The sequence below is a fragment of the Mus caroli genome, unplaced genomic scaffold (assembly GCF_978045245.1).
Source record: "Mus caroli unplaced genomic scaffold, Mus_caroli_1 scaffold_14, whole genome shotgun sequence".
NCBI classification, from domain to species: domain Eukaryota; kingdom Metazoa; phylum Chordata; class Mammalia; order Rodentia; family Muridae; genus Mus; species Mus caroli.
In genome coordinates, this window is record NW_028227269.1 from 31,465,622 (window position 1) to 31,482,089 (window position 16,468).

General features: G+C 46.3%; 1 protein-coding gene across 13 annotated transcripts in view; it reads left to right on the plus strand.

Moving 5' to 3' along the window:
* The window catches only part of Atxn7l1 (ataxin 7 like 1), a 222,214-nt gene that overhangs the window by 186,819 nt on the left and 18,927 nt on the right, over positions 1-16,468 (plus strand). For all 13 annotated transcript variants that reach the window (XM_085830291.1, XM_021178814.3, XM_029484852.2 and 10 more), the window contains 3 exons: positions 1,103-1,377; positions 4,072-4,154; positions 5,036-5,286. In XM_085830291.1, coding sequence (XP_085686417.1) covers positions 1,103-1,377; positions 4,072-4,154; positions 5,036-5,286 — 609 coding nt within the window. The remainder of the gene's footprint in view (positions 1-1,102; positions 1,378-4,071; positions 4,155-5,035; positions 5,287-16,468) is intronic.

Genomic DNA, 16,468 nt, shown 5'->3' on the forward strand with positions numbered 1-16,468 from the left:
CAGCCATGTGGACAGATAGGATTCCTCCCTGCCAAAAACAGCCTCTGTTTCATGCCCTACATTGTCTGCAGGCATTCGAGAGCCATATACTCCATCATTTGGCATTCAAACAGCTAAGCCATCTCCACTCTCAGCTCAAAGATGATTGGGGAACCGAAATGTTAGCAGTCTACCCTCCTGCCAGGAGAAAAGGAAACCTGGTGCAGAGACCAAAGCAAAACTTATTCATCTCATCTTTCAAGACACAGAGACACATCCTCCCCCCAGCACCCCCCCCCTTACAGGGTCCTCCTCGCATTAAAGAGTAGCAGAAATCAAATGCACATCCGTTACTGGGAACTAGCAGGGGAGTGGGGCGAAGGTGGCAGATTCTGAAGAGTGAATGCACACCTTTGTGCTCTCGCCTTCTTAAAATTCATCCTCTCACCTGCCAGTCTGGAGAATTGCCTATTTACATAACTAGCTGCCTAAAATGGAATATTGGATAATAGTACATGGCGGCTCACTCGATTTGAGCCCATCCTCAGGATGCGAGCACGATCCAGAAGCCCTCCGACAGCATGGTGTGCCCCTCGCTGGACTGCAGCCATGCACTGTGTGGTGTGAGCCTGTCAGTACTCTGGGAGCTAAGCAGATGTCAGGCCCGGATGGGGCTGGGGTGGGGAGACTCTCACGAGCAGGAGGATGGGGGGGGGGACCTGATTCCACAGTGGCAGGCTGTCTGCAGGGCACAGACAACCTGTCTTCCTGGGCTTCACAGTGGTGGCCTTGTTTTGCCCAAGGTGCTGTGTCAGAGAGAAGCCACATAGAGGGCCTGAGAGGGGGGCGGAATCAGAGGATTCATGGGGACAGCCAGCCTGGGAGGCAATCAGTCTGCTCTTATCCACCCCGGGCACCGTGCCAGCCTCTCACCCCCTGTTGGTCCTTTACCCGGCACAGATCTCCCTCCCACCAAAACGGGGAATCACGCTGCTCGCTTACAGCAGGAGCATAAATAAGTGATAAGGAAGTGTTGTGATAACGATAAGCGGGGGTGTAGCTCCTCGGTGGACCAGATCTATCAAAGAAGGCGGTGGTGCATGTGTGTTCCTTTATTTTTCAGCGTTCCAGTGCCCGTAGTCAGTTTAGAGAAAATTCCTAACCTAGTGAAGGCAGATGGTGCCAATGTCAAAATGAACTCTACAACCACTACTGCAGCCACTTCCTCCTCCTCTGCCGTCTCCACCCCGCCTTTAATTAAGCCCACCTTGATGTCCAAGTCAGTGCCACCTTCACCAGAGAAGATCTTAAATGGCAAGGGGATTCTGTCAGCCACCATAGACAAGAAGCACCCAAATGGCACCAAAAACAGCAACAAGCCTTACCGGAGACTTTCAGGTATGTGTCCCTGTGGTTAGAGTCTGGTTCACGGTAAGATGACAACTGAGTCCCATCTGTAACCAGTGATGTGTTCGTAGAGGCAAACAGCTGTTTGGTTTGAACAGCGATCTGGAGTGTAGCTGCAAGTAGGACTGGCACCCGAGAGTACCAGGGAGATGGTGCTCTCATCCCCCAATGCAGATAAGGTCCCCAGCCAAGTTTTGAATTTGGCTGAAGCTATCCTAGAAGTCCAGGAAGCAAGGGGCTTTCTGTACCAAACAACAGTTGTGGACTCCGAGGGTCTTGTGAGCCTAGTGGCCATACACCACTGTGAAGGAGGACTGTCTATTGGGATAGCTTGATAGCTCATGGCAGGCTGGGGAAGAACAGACCAATCAGCCACTGTGCCACACAGGGAACGATCACCTCTGCCCTTTGGCCTCCTGGCTTCCTGGGTTGATTCTGCATTTGAGGCTGTGGCTGAGTTCTCTTTTAGAGTCAAGCTGGAATTCCCATTGGGACCAGCATAGCAGATGAGGATGTGGGGAGGTCTCTCAGGTCCCTGCTCAGCCCCCGGAACAGACACATGGCCACTCAGAGGTGACAGTTGCTGTCTCAAAGGAGGATGTTTGCTTCGGGTCTGTTGTAGAACTAAACCTGGCTTGTTCTGCTTTCTCCAAATGACCAGAAGCTATGAGTTTCACATGGGTTCTATGTAATGGTAGCTAGGAAGAACAAAGTACAGAGAAAGCCATCCTTGAGAGAAAAGGGGGGGTGGTTTTATCTTTTGCTTCAGGCATGGTTTGTAAGCACCCAAGGTGTGAGTAATTTTTTTAAATTCTACTTCATATTTAATTGGATTTTTTGCCTTATATTTGTATTTAAAAATTATATTTAAAAGTACTTGGGCCTACCCAAAAGCATTCAAACGAAATAGCCCCACACCTCTCTCCACGGCCTGTACGTCCACAATGACAGTAAAGGGAGAAAGTGATGAGGCTTCACGTTATGGATCAAGTCCTTCATTGCTTCCCAAATGGAGTGTGTCCATCCCAGGGTGTGTAGGGGGAGGGGGTCAGCCTGGGAAGTGCCCAGAGGCTGTGGGTTTGCTGCAATAATAGTACCGTGGCTTCTTCCAGCCTATATCCAGGATATAAACTGGAGTGTGTATGTGGGGGGGTGAATTTGTGTTTTGTGGGTTATCTTGTCTCAATGGGTCCTTTGCTAGTTTCTACCTCTCTCACACCTTCAACAGCCAACTCCTGCCCCTAGTCAAAACCCCATTCAGTTCCAACCTGAGGGGCTGGCGTGTGTCTGGGCACAGGCCTAACTCCGATAGACCCAAGTGAAAGACCTCAACCGCAGGCCTGACACCCACTCACTCACTGCCTGCTGGACAGAGCTGTCTGCAGGAAGGAAGGGGGCATTTTGATGGCCCTGGTGGGAGGACAGTTTGTACACAGCATCCCAGCTTCCTTTGCAACATCCTTCTGATCCCCCAGACTTGAATATAGAACATTTATTTATTATGGTTCCAGTTTACACCAGCAAATGCTGACAGTTTCTGGCCAAGGAACTCTCTTCAGTTTGCTGCCGTCAAGGCCATTCCAGACACCTCACATTTCTAGAGGCCTGGCACCCTTCCTAATTACCCCCTCTCCACCATTAAACATTGCCACCCTTCATGCCCAGAGAGCTATGAGAATATCTGCTCTACCGGACTCAGGTGTCTGCTGGTGCTGACCAGAGACAGCACACATCTTCAGAAAGCCCGGGGCTCCCTCAAAGGTTGCCACACATTCCCACATCGTGCAGGTGTGGTTAAGCATTTTTAGTAATTCCCAAAGAGATGAAGAGGCTGGCGGCATCTGGAGGACAGTTAGCAGTCACTTCCATGGAAGCAATCAACACTCCAGGCAGTGAGGAGGAAGTGAAGAAAGCCCTCCCTCCCTCAGGCATCCTTCATCTCCCAGGCCAGTGTGTCCTGTCTGATCCTCCTGTGCAGCATCTGGACCAGGGCTACAGGCAAAGTGAGGTGTAAGGTTAGCAGCCTGTGTTCCTTGTGCCTTCAAGTTCAGCCCCACAGAGGAGCATAGCCACACTTTCTCCTGCCCCTGCCGGAGGCACTGCCAATTCCAGGTCAGAGATGTGACTTATCTATGAGGTTGCGTGGAAAGCCTTCACCAAGGGCTTTGTAAAGCATGGGAAAGGCCACCCTGACAAGTCAGTGAACATGCTCCCACTTAAATGGATAAACCAGGAAGGCAGAGGTGGGGCTGGGGACATGCATGGATTCTCCAGGCAGCCTTCAAAGGAAGCAGGCATCCTTAGGTCTCCAGTGGTGCTTTCTGCTCTGCAGCCACTATGCCCAAAGCACCAAGGACCTGTGGGACTATTTTAAATAAAATAAAGTATTTGCAAACTGCATGGTCCTACCCTCCTGCCCTCTGCCCTGTCCCCTACGCCGCCCTGTATCAGACTCAGAAAGTCTGGGTTCAGAGTGCAGCACCGATTTCCCTGAGTGGTTCTTGAAACATTTTAGCAGCTGGTTGGGGGAAGAGAAAAAGAAGAAGAAGAAGAAGAAGAAAAATCGTCTGACGTCACACTTGTTGGTGGATATGTGCATTTAAAAAAAAAAATGTAGTCTTTAATGCCAAATCCTATTTAGTCTCCTTTTTTTTTTCTTACATTTTTGTTTGTTTCTTAAACCAGAGAGAGAATTTGACCCAAATAAACACTGTGGAGTATTGGATCCCGAGACAAAGAAACCTTGCACAAGATCCCTCACCTGCAAGGTATTTCTCTTTCCATAAAAAAAATACTTCCTGCTCTTGCTGGGGCCTTTGTCGAAATGTTTGCATGCCACTCTCTGCACACGGCAGGGTGTGGAACCTCGACATGACCTCCAGCTGTTCTTTGTAAGGGAAATGGCTTTCTTCTCTGTCCATGGTAGCATAGTGCCTGCCTCAATCTGGCTGGCTTTTTAAGGGGAAGAGAGAGAGGGAGAGAGAGAGAGAGGGGAAACAAAAACACCCTAGGCTTCCCGTGTTACTTGGGAGGCCAGACAGTAAATTGTATTTATAGGCACTCACAGGCGGTTCTAAAGCCTGCTACGTTTTAATGTATGCAGGAGCGGCGGCGGCGGCGGCAGCGCCCAGAAAGGCAGCCCGGAGGGGAGGATGAGATACTGCGCTCTGATCTAGCCACTCGGGGTGACCAGGGGACAGGCGGACCTCAGGCCTCCGCTACGGGGTAGCCTCAAACCCCAGGTTTCCTCCTGTCCTTCTAGTGCCTCTTTGGACCCAGGCTCTCCCCTCTCTGCCTGGTGGCCCTGAATGCATGGGCCAACTGGAGCCTCCTACCCACACGTGGATTGACTTTAGCTTTCCCTTGCGGGTGACTTTCATCCGAGGCTGTCCTGGGTTCTACGCAGAAGCTATCTCATGCCATTTGTCTGGAGGAAGCCTTGGCTTCTTGACACCTGGAGTGTAGGGCATGGTTGCTTTCGAGCGGTCTCTGCCTCTTCCCAGCCTCAGAACAGGAGCTGTTGCCTTGAAGTTGACTTTTTCAAGCATCTTTAAATGCCTATGGTTGCAATTTCGGAAATGCAGGCCGTGGGGAAGCAGGTGTATGTGCTGATCAAAGAGGCTGTGCTTCTCCTGTCTCTTCTCCTTAGACACACTCGCTGAGCCATCGGAGAGCAGTCCCAGGCCGGAAAAAGCAATTTGACCTCCTCCTGGCGGAGCACAAAGCCAAGTCCCGGGAGAAAGAAGTGAAAGAGCACCTTCTGACTTCCGCTAGGGAGATACTTCCGAACCCTCCTGGACCCTCGCCTGATGCTCCGCAAGCATCTTCCGGGAGCACGGTGGCAGAGCCGAAAGTAGCATCCCCACCAAAATCCAGGCCACTCAACTCTGTACTTCCCAGGTAAGTCGGCACGGGCCTCGAAGCAGCCCCAGCCCCCTCAGTCCAGGCCCTCTTCCTTGCCAGCTGTTTTGTGTGTGGCCTGCCGGTTCTTTGATGAGATATTTTACCCCAACCTTCTAAGGCTCTGTGAAGTTTAAATACGATCCTGCGCCTAAGGGGCTCAGCCCCGATGCCTGCCACATGGTGTAGTCGTCAGCCTTCCTAGCAGACCTTTTTATCAGACTGTGTGTTTTTACAGAGCCAGAGTGGGCTGGAAATAAACGCTGGAAGATTGGCACTTCAACCACCAGGCGACTTCCAGGCTGCCTGCGTTTTATGTTATTTGGAGACTCCTGGGGCAGAAAGGGAAAGCCTGGGTAGATAAGTAGTTAGAATATCTTATAAGCTCCCGGGGACCTCTTGTCACTTGTCACATGGTCTTACGACTTATTTCCACCACTTCCCTATGGTCAGGATGAAGGGCACGCTGGTGCTGTTGACAGCAACCCACCTGTTTGGGGTTTTATTTGGTTGCACTAAATGGGAAGAAAAAAAAAAACAGGAAACAAAATTACAATCCATTTGGATTAAAAAAAAAACACTTTAAGATCTGTGAATGTTTGTTTTGGTGGGCAGGAGACCTATTTCCAGGTAACAGGAGTAGAACTAATCATATGCATACCAAAGTGTTATGAAGGGCTTGCTCCAGATGCAAGGCGCTATCAGGCAAGGGCAGAGGAAAAAAATGCAACTGGCCTCTGCTTTCCAAAAAATCTAGAGTTCGGAAGCCAGAGAAGACTCAAATGTCCATACTCGGCATAATAAGGAGATAATAAAATCCAGCAAGTATAAATATTGGTATTATCTGATTTTTTTTAATGCATGGATGTGTCCCAGAGGGTCATTGTTCAACCAGCAAACCAGCTTTGAGAGACTATCCATAGAAAAGAGCAGGGAGTTGTTGGCTTTTAAAGCAAACATCTGTTTGGTAGCAGTTGCTCATGATCCTCTACCTGTTGCAGTTTGAGACAAAGTGGTTCCAGTCCCGCAGCAGAATCCAGCTGTGGTTAGAGTCAAGTTCAGCCTCAGGCGCTCAGGAGCAGAGAGCCATATCTGTTAGTGTAAGATCCTGGGATAACGGCCACCGTCTTACCTTTCCATCGCTGTAGTCAGGTGTGCTGTTGCAACCCACCTTTCCATCGCTGGATACATGTGTGCTGTTGCAACCCACCTTTCCATTGCTGGATACATGTGTGCTGTTGCAACCCACCTTTCCATTGCTGGATACATGTGTGCTGTTGCAACCCCCTTCTTTGAAAGAGCATTTTATAATTACTTCTCACTGTAATGCCAGCTATTGGCCAAAGGTGCCACCCTTGTTTTTAGAGTCTAGAAGACAAATCCATTCCAAACTTGTGGACTTCAGCTGTATAAATAAGTAGTAGCTCCCAGTTCTCCAAGACCCTTTTTAGATGCTTGAAACTTCAGATAAAACCAGCCCTTGTATATACTATGTTTTCTCCTATACATGTTTTCCTATGATAAAATTTAATTTATAAATTGGGGCACAATAACTAATAATAAAATAAAATAGAACAATTGTAAAAATACATTGTAACAAAATTATCGGCATTACTTATCTTGCACTTTGGGACCATGATTGTATAAAACAAAGGTTACTAAATTTCACATACTGCTATACTGTTGCAGTTGGTCTGAAAGTGGCTACTAAGGGATTGATAGAGTCAACACATGGATACATAGACAACAGTGATTGGTATCCTGGAGGGGACATGGGGGATTGCTCAGCATTTCATCACACAACTCAGGACTTCAAATGTATGAGCTGACTATGTATATAATTTTCCATTTAATAATCTTAGTCTTCACTTGACCATGAGTAACTAGAAAAGAGCAATCAGGGGTAAGGGCAGACTGTGTGGAGTGGCTTTCAAATCCTTTGTAGGTACTGGACACTTTTCTTCCATTATCACAGTACCTGATACTGGCAGACTGACCTCTACGTAAAACCATATGTATCCAGGGCCAATGTTCCCCAGACCACAGTGGACTCTTGAAGGATTCCCCAAGCAAAACTAGCTTGATAGCTTTTTGTGTGTGTGTGAGGAGTGAGAAAGAGTCTCATGAAGCCCAGACTGGCCTCGAAATCTCTACAGAGACAAGGCTGAACTTAAACTCCCCATCACGCATGTCTCATAAAATCCAACTTAGATGTCTGTTTCGTGAAACACTTCTCTCAAATTTTAGCTGATGGGGCCATGGGGCCATTCTCTATCAGTGGTGTCTGAGTTAACAGGGAAGTAGGGGGAACAGCTGCCAAAACCAGAGTGGGCAGGGAAGACCTCCAGGGTCTTCTTAGCTTTGTTCCTTGTGCTGTGGTTTTTTGTTTTGTTTTTTTTTTTTTTTTTTTTTTTAGGTGAATGTCCACTTGTAGGAAACACTGAGTGTTTATGTGTTTATGTTCTCTTTGGGAAGCAGGAGACTTGGATAAGCTTCATTTAGAAATGAATGTCTTTACAAAGAAAAGAGACAAAGCGTTATGACAAACACTAGAAAGGGGATCATTCCTTAGGACAGGGCTGGAATCTTCCAAAGTGAATGATCAGGAGCAAAGTCCTCAGGTTAGTGAAATCCTGTGCAGTCAGGTTGAAAAGGCATGGTCAAAATTTAACATCAAAATCACACAAAACCTTCAAGAGCATCTACTTGCTCCTATTAGTGATGTATGTAGTAGATATTCCATCAATACTAACAGCTAAAATGAATACTGACATCACACATAAATGGAATTCTTATAACCCTTTCCCAATTCTGGATTTTCTTTATAGAGAACCATAATGTATATTATTCATCTTTTGTTCATCTTTTCAATGACCTTATGCCCAACCCATTCTTGTCAAGGATTGTTAACAAAGAAACTTGGGTCTGGAGTTTGAAAGTCCTAACTTAAGTTGGACTTGGTGGCATATACCTGTCCTCTCAATAATTGGGATATCAAGAGTCTAACACCAGCCTCGGCTACACCGTGAGAGAGTTACACCTTAAATTAGATAAGAAGAGCTGCAACAGGGTTCGAGGCCAAACCGTCACCTCCATGCTTTCTTACTAGATAAGCTTACCCATGGCTCTGATTCCCCCCAGACTCAGGTTGTCCAGCCATTTAGGGATGGGACCAGAGAGACTACTTAGTGACTTAGAGCACTTCCTGCTCTTTCTTGTTATTTTTTTTTTCTTTAGACAGGGGTCCCCCTCCTCCATATTACTGGCTGGGCTGGAACTCACTGTGTAGATCAGGCTGGCCTCAAACTCACTGAGATCTCCTTCCCAGATGCTGGGATTAAGGGTAAATGCTACCACACCCAGTACTAACTGCTCTTGAAGAGGACCCTGGTTCAGTTTTCAGCACCCAGCTGGTAGCTCATGACCTAAAACTCCAGTTCCAGACTATTTGATTCTCTCTCTGGCCCCTAAGAGCAACAGGCACACATGTGATGCACATAAGCAAATGTCCCTAAACATGGTCATTTTGTTTTGCTATAAAAATTTATCTGACACTGGGCAATGTATAAAGAAAAGATGTTTAAGCTCACAGTTCTAGTGACTAGGAAGTCCAAGCACCACAGCACCAGCCTCTCATAGCATCTCTCTGGCTGCGTTATACATAGTGGAACAGCAGAAAGGCAAAGTGCTGTCTGCAGAGAGAACACATGTGTGGTGGTCTGAATACGCTTGGCCCATGGGAAGTAACACTATTGGGAAGTGTGGACTTGTTGGAGGAAGTGTGTCACCGTGTAGGCGGGCTTTGAGATTTCTTAGTGCATTACAGAAGAGAGTCCCCTCCTGGCTTCCCATGGAAGACAGTCTTCTTCTGTCTGCCTGTGGATTTTAAGAATGTAGAACTCTTGGCTTCTCTAGCACCAAGTCTGCTTGCACGATGCCATGTTTTCCACCATGATGATAATGAACTGAACCTCTGAGACTTTAAGCCAGCCCCAATTAAATGTTTCCCTTTATAAGAGTTGCCTTGGTCACAGAGTCTCTTTACAGCAATCAAACCTCAACTAAGACAGAAGTTGGTGCCAGAAATAGGGTCTATTATGGTTGGAAAAGCTAAATGGAAGGCTTTAGAGTTACTTCTGCCAAAGAAAGTAGTGAATCAAAAACAGTATTGTATCCCTGGAGGGATTGCAGAAATTAGTGCCCCCTTCAAGGACCTGAAAGATGCAGGGGCGTGGTTCCCACCACATCTCCCTTTAAGTCTTTCTGGCCAGCGCAGAAGACAGATGGATCGTGGAGAATGACAGTTGACTATCGAAAATTAAATCAAGTAGTAGCTCTGATTGCAGCTGCTGTAGCTGATGCATTGTCCTTTCTTGAGCCCACCTGCGCAGTAACACACTTCCTCCAACAGGGCCACACCTATTCCAACAAGCCCACATCTCCTAATAGTGCCACTTCCCATGGGCCAAGCATATTCAAACCACCACAACATGTATGAGCAAGGGAACAAGAGGTCAGGCTTCCTCTTGTATATGAAAGTTGGTGTCCTCAAAACCTAGTTATCTCCCTTGTACTACAACCTGAAGGTTCCACTACTTCAAAAACACCACCCTCTGAGAGACAGTCTACATTCAAATTATAACACACAGCCATTGACCCCATTTCTTTGTCCTCTAAGAGAACACATTTCTTGCCCCCCAAGAGACTAAGGATTATGGGTCCTAGCCCAGTCAAATGCATCTAAACTCAATTGAAAAGGAGAGGAGAGCAAAGAGTCCATCTGGGTTGTGACAGACCACACTGTAGCTCCTAGGGGGAAGGAAGCCAGTAGAAGCCAGTGCCAATAAAATGTGAGTGCTATCCTGGATTATAGACCTCACACATCTGGACCAAAGTATAAACTGGCTAATCCCAGTGGCTCTTACACTGCAAGGGATGATGTGGAGACAGGCAGACAGTCCTAAATTGATGACTGAAGACAGGGATATGTGTGGAGTTCATTGGGAGAATCTTCTTAGCACATTACATAGTCTTGCTGTCCCTGACTTCTGCATCTGTGCCTTCTAGGTCTGCGGACTTTGAAGTCAACAGACAGATGCAGCTGGTCTCATTACCTTCTCTTGTTTAGTTGTTGTTTAAGATTTGTTTTTTTATTTTATGATGTATGACTCTGTGTGTGTGTGTGTGTGTGTGTGTGTGAGTTATGATCTGTCCAACGTGGGTCCTAGGAACTCAATTCAGGTCCTCTGGAAGAACAAGTGCTTTTACTTGGCGAGCCATCTCTCCAGCTTCATTTGTTTGTTTATTTTTGTTTTGATGGGGGAAAAGACAAGCTCTTGCTATCTAGTGAGCCCAGGTTAGCCTCAAATTCACTATTTAGTTTAGGTTTCAAAATTATAATTTTTAGCTGGGTATGGTGATGCATGCCTTTCATCCCAGCAGTCAAGAGGCAGAGGCAGGAGCCAGCCTAGTCCATAAATAGTAAGTTCCAGGGAGTATGTAGAGAGGCCCTATCTCAAAACAAAAACAGAGGAAAAGAGGCATTTATACTACATGTGTCCACAGACCACCTCCTTTCTGTGTTCAGAGCTAGTTCTACCAATTCAGGGTCTTACTCAACTCTCCTTCCTAGGAATTTCCTCCTCCCACCTCCTCCCTTCTTTTATCTGGCAACTAGGACTTACTATTGAGTGTTTCAACCATCTGTTCTTTAATTAAACTTCACTTTTATCAAAGTTATATGAGTTCACAGTTCAAAAATCAAATAGTGCCTGAAAACTCAGCCTCAGCAGCAGCAGCCCCGCCAGTGGGGTGCATTTCGCTGTGCCTGTTTCCCCGGCACCTGCCCTGATGTTCCCTTCTCTGCCTCGCTTCTTCACTTTGATGGAGTAGTTCCTGCAGTAGGTGCCTGTGAAGAGGTTCATGGGAGATCAGTTTTAGAGTCCTCACCCAGCAAGCACATTTTCATTCTACCTTAATGCTGAATTGATGATCTCTGTGGGCATACAACTGGATTGGAAATCATCTCCCTGCCGAATTTTGCAGACAGTTTCCCATGACTGCCAGCACGAGGAGGCTCTACCGTGACACCTAACATCCTGACTCCCAGACAAGGACAAGCTTTTACCGCCAAAGCATGGGGCTCTGAAAGTTCTCAGGGATGTCTCCAGTGGTTTTAATTTTTATTATGTTCACATATTGGAAACTGAGTCTCACTCAGGCTAGCTTTGAACTTGAGATTCTCCCTGCCTCTGCCTTTCAAGTGCACCATCATGCCAGAGGGAACAGACATCTCTTTTGTTGTAGCTCTTTTTCTCTTTATTGAAGTGGATACTTGATAGATCTAAACAATATGAGAAAGCCTGTCCTGCCCCATTCTCTCCTCTCCTCGAATGGTTTCCTGTTGCATCTTAGACACATTTCTCCCCAGTGTTGTCTGTATTTTCCTTTCTTTGGCTTCTTCTTAGTGGAATGTTAGGCATATTTCTCTGACTTTATAATTGACTTTCTTCTTTACATTTCTTGTTCTACTTTTGTATTTTGTATTTGTATTTGTTACTTTGATTGATTGATTGATTGATTGTGTGTGTGTGTGTGTGTGTGTGTTGTGTGTGAGCACTTGGAGGCCAGTATTTTAGTGACCTCCTCTATTACTTTCTGTTCCTTTGAGAGAAGGAGCTCTCCAGATCTCTTGCTGAACCCGGAGCTCACGTTCTTCATCAGGACTGGCAGTCAGTAGTCCCTGGTGATCATTCTGTTTTCATCGTTGCTGGTGCTCGGGTTGCAGATGTGCACAGGACCACACCCAGCTTTTCCGGGAGTGCTGGATCCACACCCAAGTCCTCAGCAAACCTTCTTCTTCTTCTTCTTCTTCTTCTTCTTCTTCTTCTTCTTCTTCTTCTTCTTCTTCTTCTTCTTCTTCTTCTTCTTCTTCTTCTTCTTCTTCTTCTTCCTCCTCCTCCTCCTCCTCCTCCTCCTCCTTCTTCTCCTTCTTCTTCTTCCTTCTTCTTCTTCTTCTTCTTCTTCTTCTTCTTCTTCTTCTTCTTCTTCTTCTTCTTCTTCTTCTTCTTCTTCTTCTTCTTCTTCTTCTTTTGGTATGAATATATCAAAATATATTCTTTCTTTCTTTCATTTATTTATTCACTTTACATCCCAATTTCACCTCCTCCCAGTACCCCCTCACACAGGTCCCCCTCCCCTTCTCCTCTGAGAAGAGGAAACTCCACCCCAAGTATCACCTTCTCTCCCTCACACATGAAGTCACTGCAGAAGTAGCCGCATCCTCTCCCACTGAGGCCAGACAAGGCTGCCCAGTTAGGGGAACAAGATCCACAGCATAGCAAACACTTGTAATCACTGAGGCCGCCCTCCAGCCTTTTATTTATTGGAGGTGGGGGTCTCAGCAGCTGTGGTAGCACACACCTTTAATCCCAGAACACAGGAGGCAGAGGGATGAGGGTGAGTTTGACGCCAGCCTGGTCTTCATAGTGAGTTCTAGATTAGCCAGGGCTACGTAGAGAGAGCCCTGGTTTCAAAAAGCCAAAATGTATTTTTTTAAGAAAAAAAAAAAAAAGGGGTGTGTGTGTCTATTTTAGTCACTTCATTCTATTGCTATGAAGAGATACCATGTCCAAGGCAACTCATAAAAGAAAGCATTTAGTTTGGGGCTCATTTACAGTTCCAGATTTTTGTCCATTGTCATCATGTCATTGAGCATGGTGGCATGTAAGTGTGGGGCTGGAGAAGTAGATGAGAGCTATATCCTTGTCAGCAGGCCAAGAGAGATTCTGGGCTTGGCATGAGCTTTTGAAACCTCAGAGCCCACTCCCAGTGACAGACTTCTGACAACAAGGCCACACCTACTCCAACAAGGCCATACCTCCTTATCCTTCTAATTCTTTCAAATAGTGCCACTGCGTGATGACTAAGCATTCACACACATGAACCTGTGGGAGCCATTCTTATTCAAACCACTACAGGGTCTCACTATAGGCCTTAAACTCAAAATCCTCCTGCTTATGCCTTCTGGGTAGCTGGGATTATGAGCCTGTGCCAACATGCCTGGTTTATCTCATTCGTTTTATCCAGTTGTTTATTTTATAAGACATTAATTTCTCTGAAGTGATACCACTCTGTTTTGGGAATTGTTTGTGCTGGAGACCAAACCCAGGGCCTTTCACATGCCAAGCAAGTGTCTGTGGTACCACCGAGCCTCATGTCAAACAGTGTAATAACATTCTTGTGGACTTGAAGATGGGTCTTTAGCGTTTCTGCTTTCCCTCGTGGTTCTTGCTCATTCCAGGTTTTTCCCATTCATGTGTCAGTGTCTTTTGGGGTCAGCTTCATGTTGGGGTTGCTGTAGAAATGCCAGGTAATGGCTGACCGTGAATAGCTGGAAGATAGGTCCCAGCAAGTTGGCTGGAAGCCTCCATGTGGAGACCCAAAAGAGGATCTGGTTATAAGGCCCGAAGTCTGGAAGATTCCTTGCAGGTGGTCAGTTTCTTCCTAAACGAATGCTGCTTGATCTCACAGGAGGCTTAGGTACTGGGGATTCCTCCTTAGAGACAATCCCCGGGTCCTGTTTGCAACCTGTGCAACATCTACTCCCTGACCTGCTCGGAAGCCTGTGTCTATACCTCTCCAGTTCATTTTCTCTGACAAGAAAACCTGTGTTTCTCCCTAGAAGATTGACTGAGATGGGGACAGTGTCCTGTCAGGCGTGGTGTTATTTGGTGGTGTGAGATGGTAGAGATGTGGAGGTGACCTGTATGGAGGCCAGCTGTTGTTCAGCTATGCATAGTTCTCATCTCTAACTAACTAGTTGTCTTCCTCTCTCTCTCTCCCTCCTTCCTTTTTTCCTTCTGTCTTTCTTGTAGCCCAGGCTAGCCTTGCCCTTCTGATCCTCCTGCTCATCCATAGTTTGCAGCCCTCAGTAGGTCATGCACCAGGCTTCCTAGACGTTTCAGAGCAAGTCAGCTCCTTTCCCACTAGTCAGCATTTCCCCTGGCACATTGTCTTCTAAAGCTATGCGGAAATCTGTTCATGCGTGTGTCCGTTCAGGTTCCTCGGGTGCAAATAGCAGAACCCAGAACTATTGACATGAGGAGTCTTAGCAAATGTGACAAGGAGGTGAGGGGAGCTAGTCCCCAGAGATCAGGCATTGCTCTGCTGCCACCCCCTCCCGTGTGTGTGTGTGTGTGTGTGTGTGTGTGTGTGTGCATGTGTGTTGGGGATATGTGAATCCTATGTAGAAGTCAGGGGACAATCCTATTGAATCTATTCTCTTTCAACCTTTATATGACTTATGACTTCTGGATGTTGAACCCAGGTCAGCACAGCAAGTGCTTTCGAACACTGTGCATCTCAGTGGCCCTCTTTGCATTTTGTTTGAAATTTTTACCCTCTTTGTAGTCCCTAGAACTTCATCCTCTGAGTCCAATAGCAAGATGGCCACAGACATCTCAGTGTGTCCAGTCCTGCCGTCCAGATGAAGTCGAGGCCACTCTCCATGTGCGTTCTTCACCGGTTCTCTTAAACATCCTTTATATTTTAAAGCAGTTTTAGGCTGATAGGAAAATTCCATTGAAATGACAGATATTTCCTATATTCACCCTGCTCAGCCCATCACACATGTGGCAGAAATCTCCTGTGTTCCCCCTGCCCTGCCATGTGTGCGTGTGCCAATCGTTCTAAGCCAATCATTAATAAACACAATTAAAAAGAGCACACATGGGTACAGGGTAGCTATCATCATTTTTCTGTTGCATCCTGTTCTTTGACTCTCTTCCCCTTTAAAAAAAAAACAAAAAACAAAAAACCTCTTAAGTATCTTTGTTGAGGAACTTGGGGAAGGAGGTTAATGGTTGAGCGTGATTCCTTTATCTCATTTCATGCGCAGTCTTTACAGGTTGGTATTTACTGCAGAATTATCCACTATAGCACAGACATAAACACAAGCTCAGTGTCTGCTTCTAGGTGAATACATAAAGAAATTTGGGGCCAGGTATATCTGCATACCTACAGTTCCAGCACTTGAAAGGCTGAGGCAGGAAGCTTTTGACTTCAAGGATAGCTTAGGCTACATAGTGAAGAGCAAAGTCCATTGTTGGGGGTGGGAGGCTGACAGTACCTGCCTGTCATCCCAGCACTTAGAATAGAAGGTATTGAAGGTAGAGGCAGGAAAAATAGGTGTTCGGAGTCACCCTCAGCTACATAGTGAGTTTGAAGCCATCCTGATCTACATGTGATTCTGTCTTTAAAAAACAAACAAACAAAAACCCCAAAAAACAATACAAAACAAAAAACAAAAACAAAAGAAAGTTTGTTACATGTAACATAATGGAACATTATTCAGCCACAAAAGATGGTAGTCTAGCTCTTTTCAGCAACATGAATAAAATTTGAGAGGGTTCTGTTAACCAAAACAAGTCCAAAAAACACTCTCTGTTTCCACTTTTATGTTGACTCTTTTACAAAGTTGAACTCAGAAATAGTAGGCAGAAGCTAGACATAGTAGCCTGGGCCTGTAATTCCAGTAGCAGGAGAGTGAGGCGGGAGTATTGTGAGACCAGGCTGAGCTACATAGCAAGACCCTATGGTAAGCTCCCCACCTTCCATAAATAAGTAGAAAGGAAGGGAGGGAGAGGGAAAGGAAGCCACGGGAAGGGAGAAAGAGACTAGAGTACTGTGACCAACGGAGAGGTGGAGGAATGACAGGAGCCAGGACAGGTCTAGGTCCAGGTCCAGAGTGAGTTATGGGGGCACAATGCCCAATGGCAACTCTAATTGATAAGACTGTGTTACAGATCTAATGGTCACTGTAAACCCCCACCCCAAAAAAAGAGGGCACTGTGCTCAAGAGTGAGTTCAAGGCCAGCCTGAGTAACTTGATAAGACTCTGTCCCAAAATAAAACTGGAAAAGAGTTCCAGGTAGTGGTGGAACACTCCTCTAGCTGGCATAAAGCCCCAAGTTCAACTCCTCGTAGGTGGTAGAAATATAACTCTAAGAAATGATGGATATGTTAATTCTTTAACTAACTTGATTGACTAACAAGATGTACATAGATTAGCCACATGTGGTGGCCCAGGCCTGGCCTCTTGTCACTTGGGAGGTAGCACAAGAACATTCGTGGTCATTCTCCATGACACAGCAAATTCAAGGCCAGCCTGGGCTACATGAGA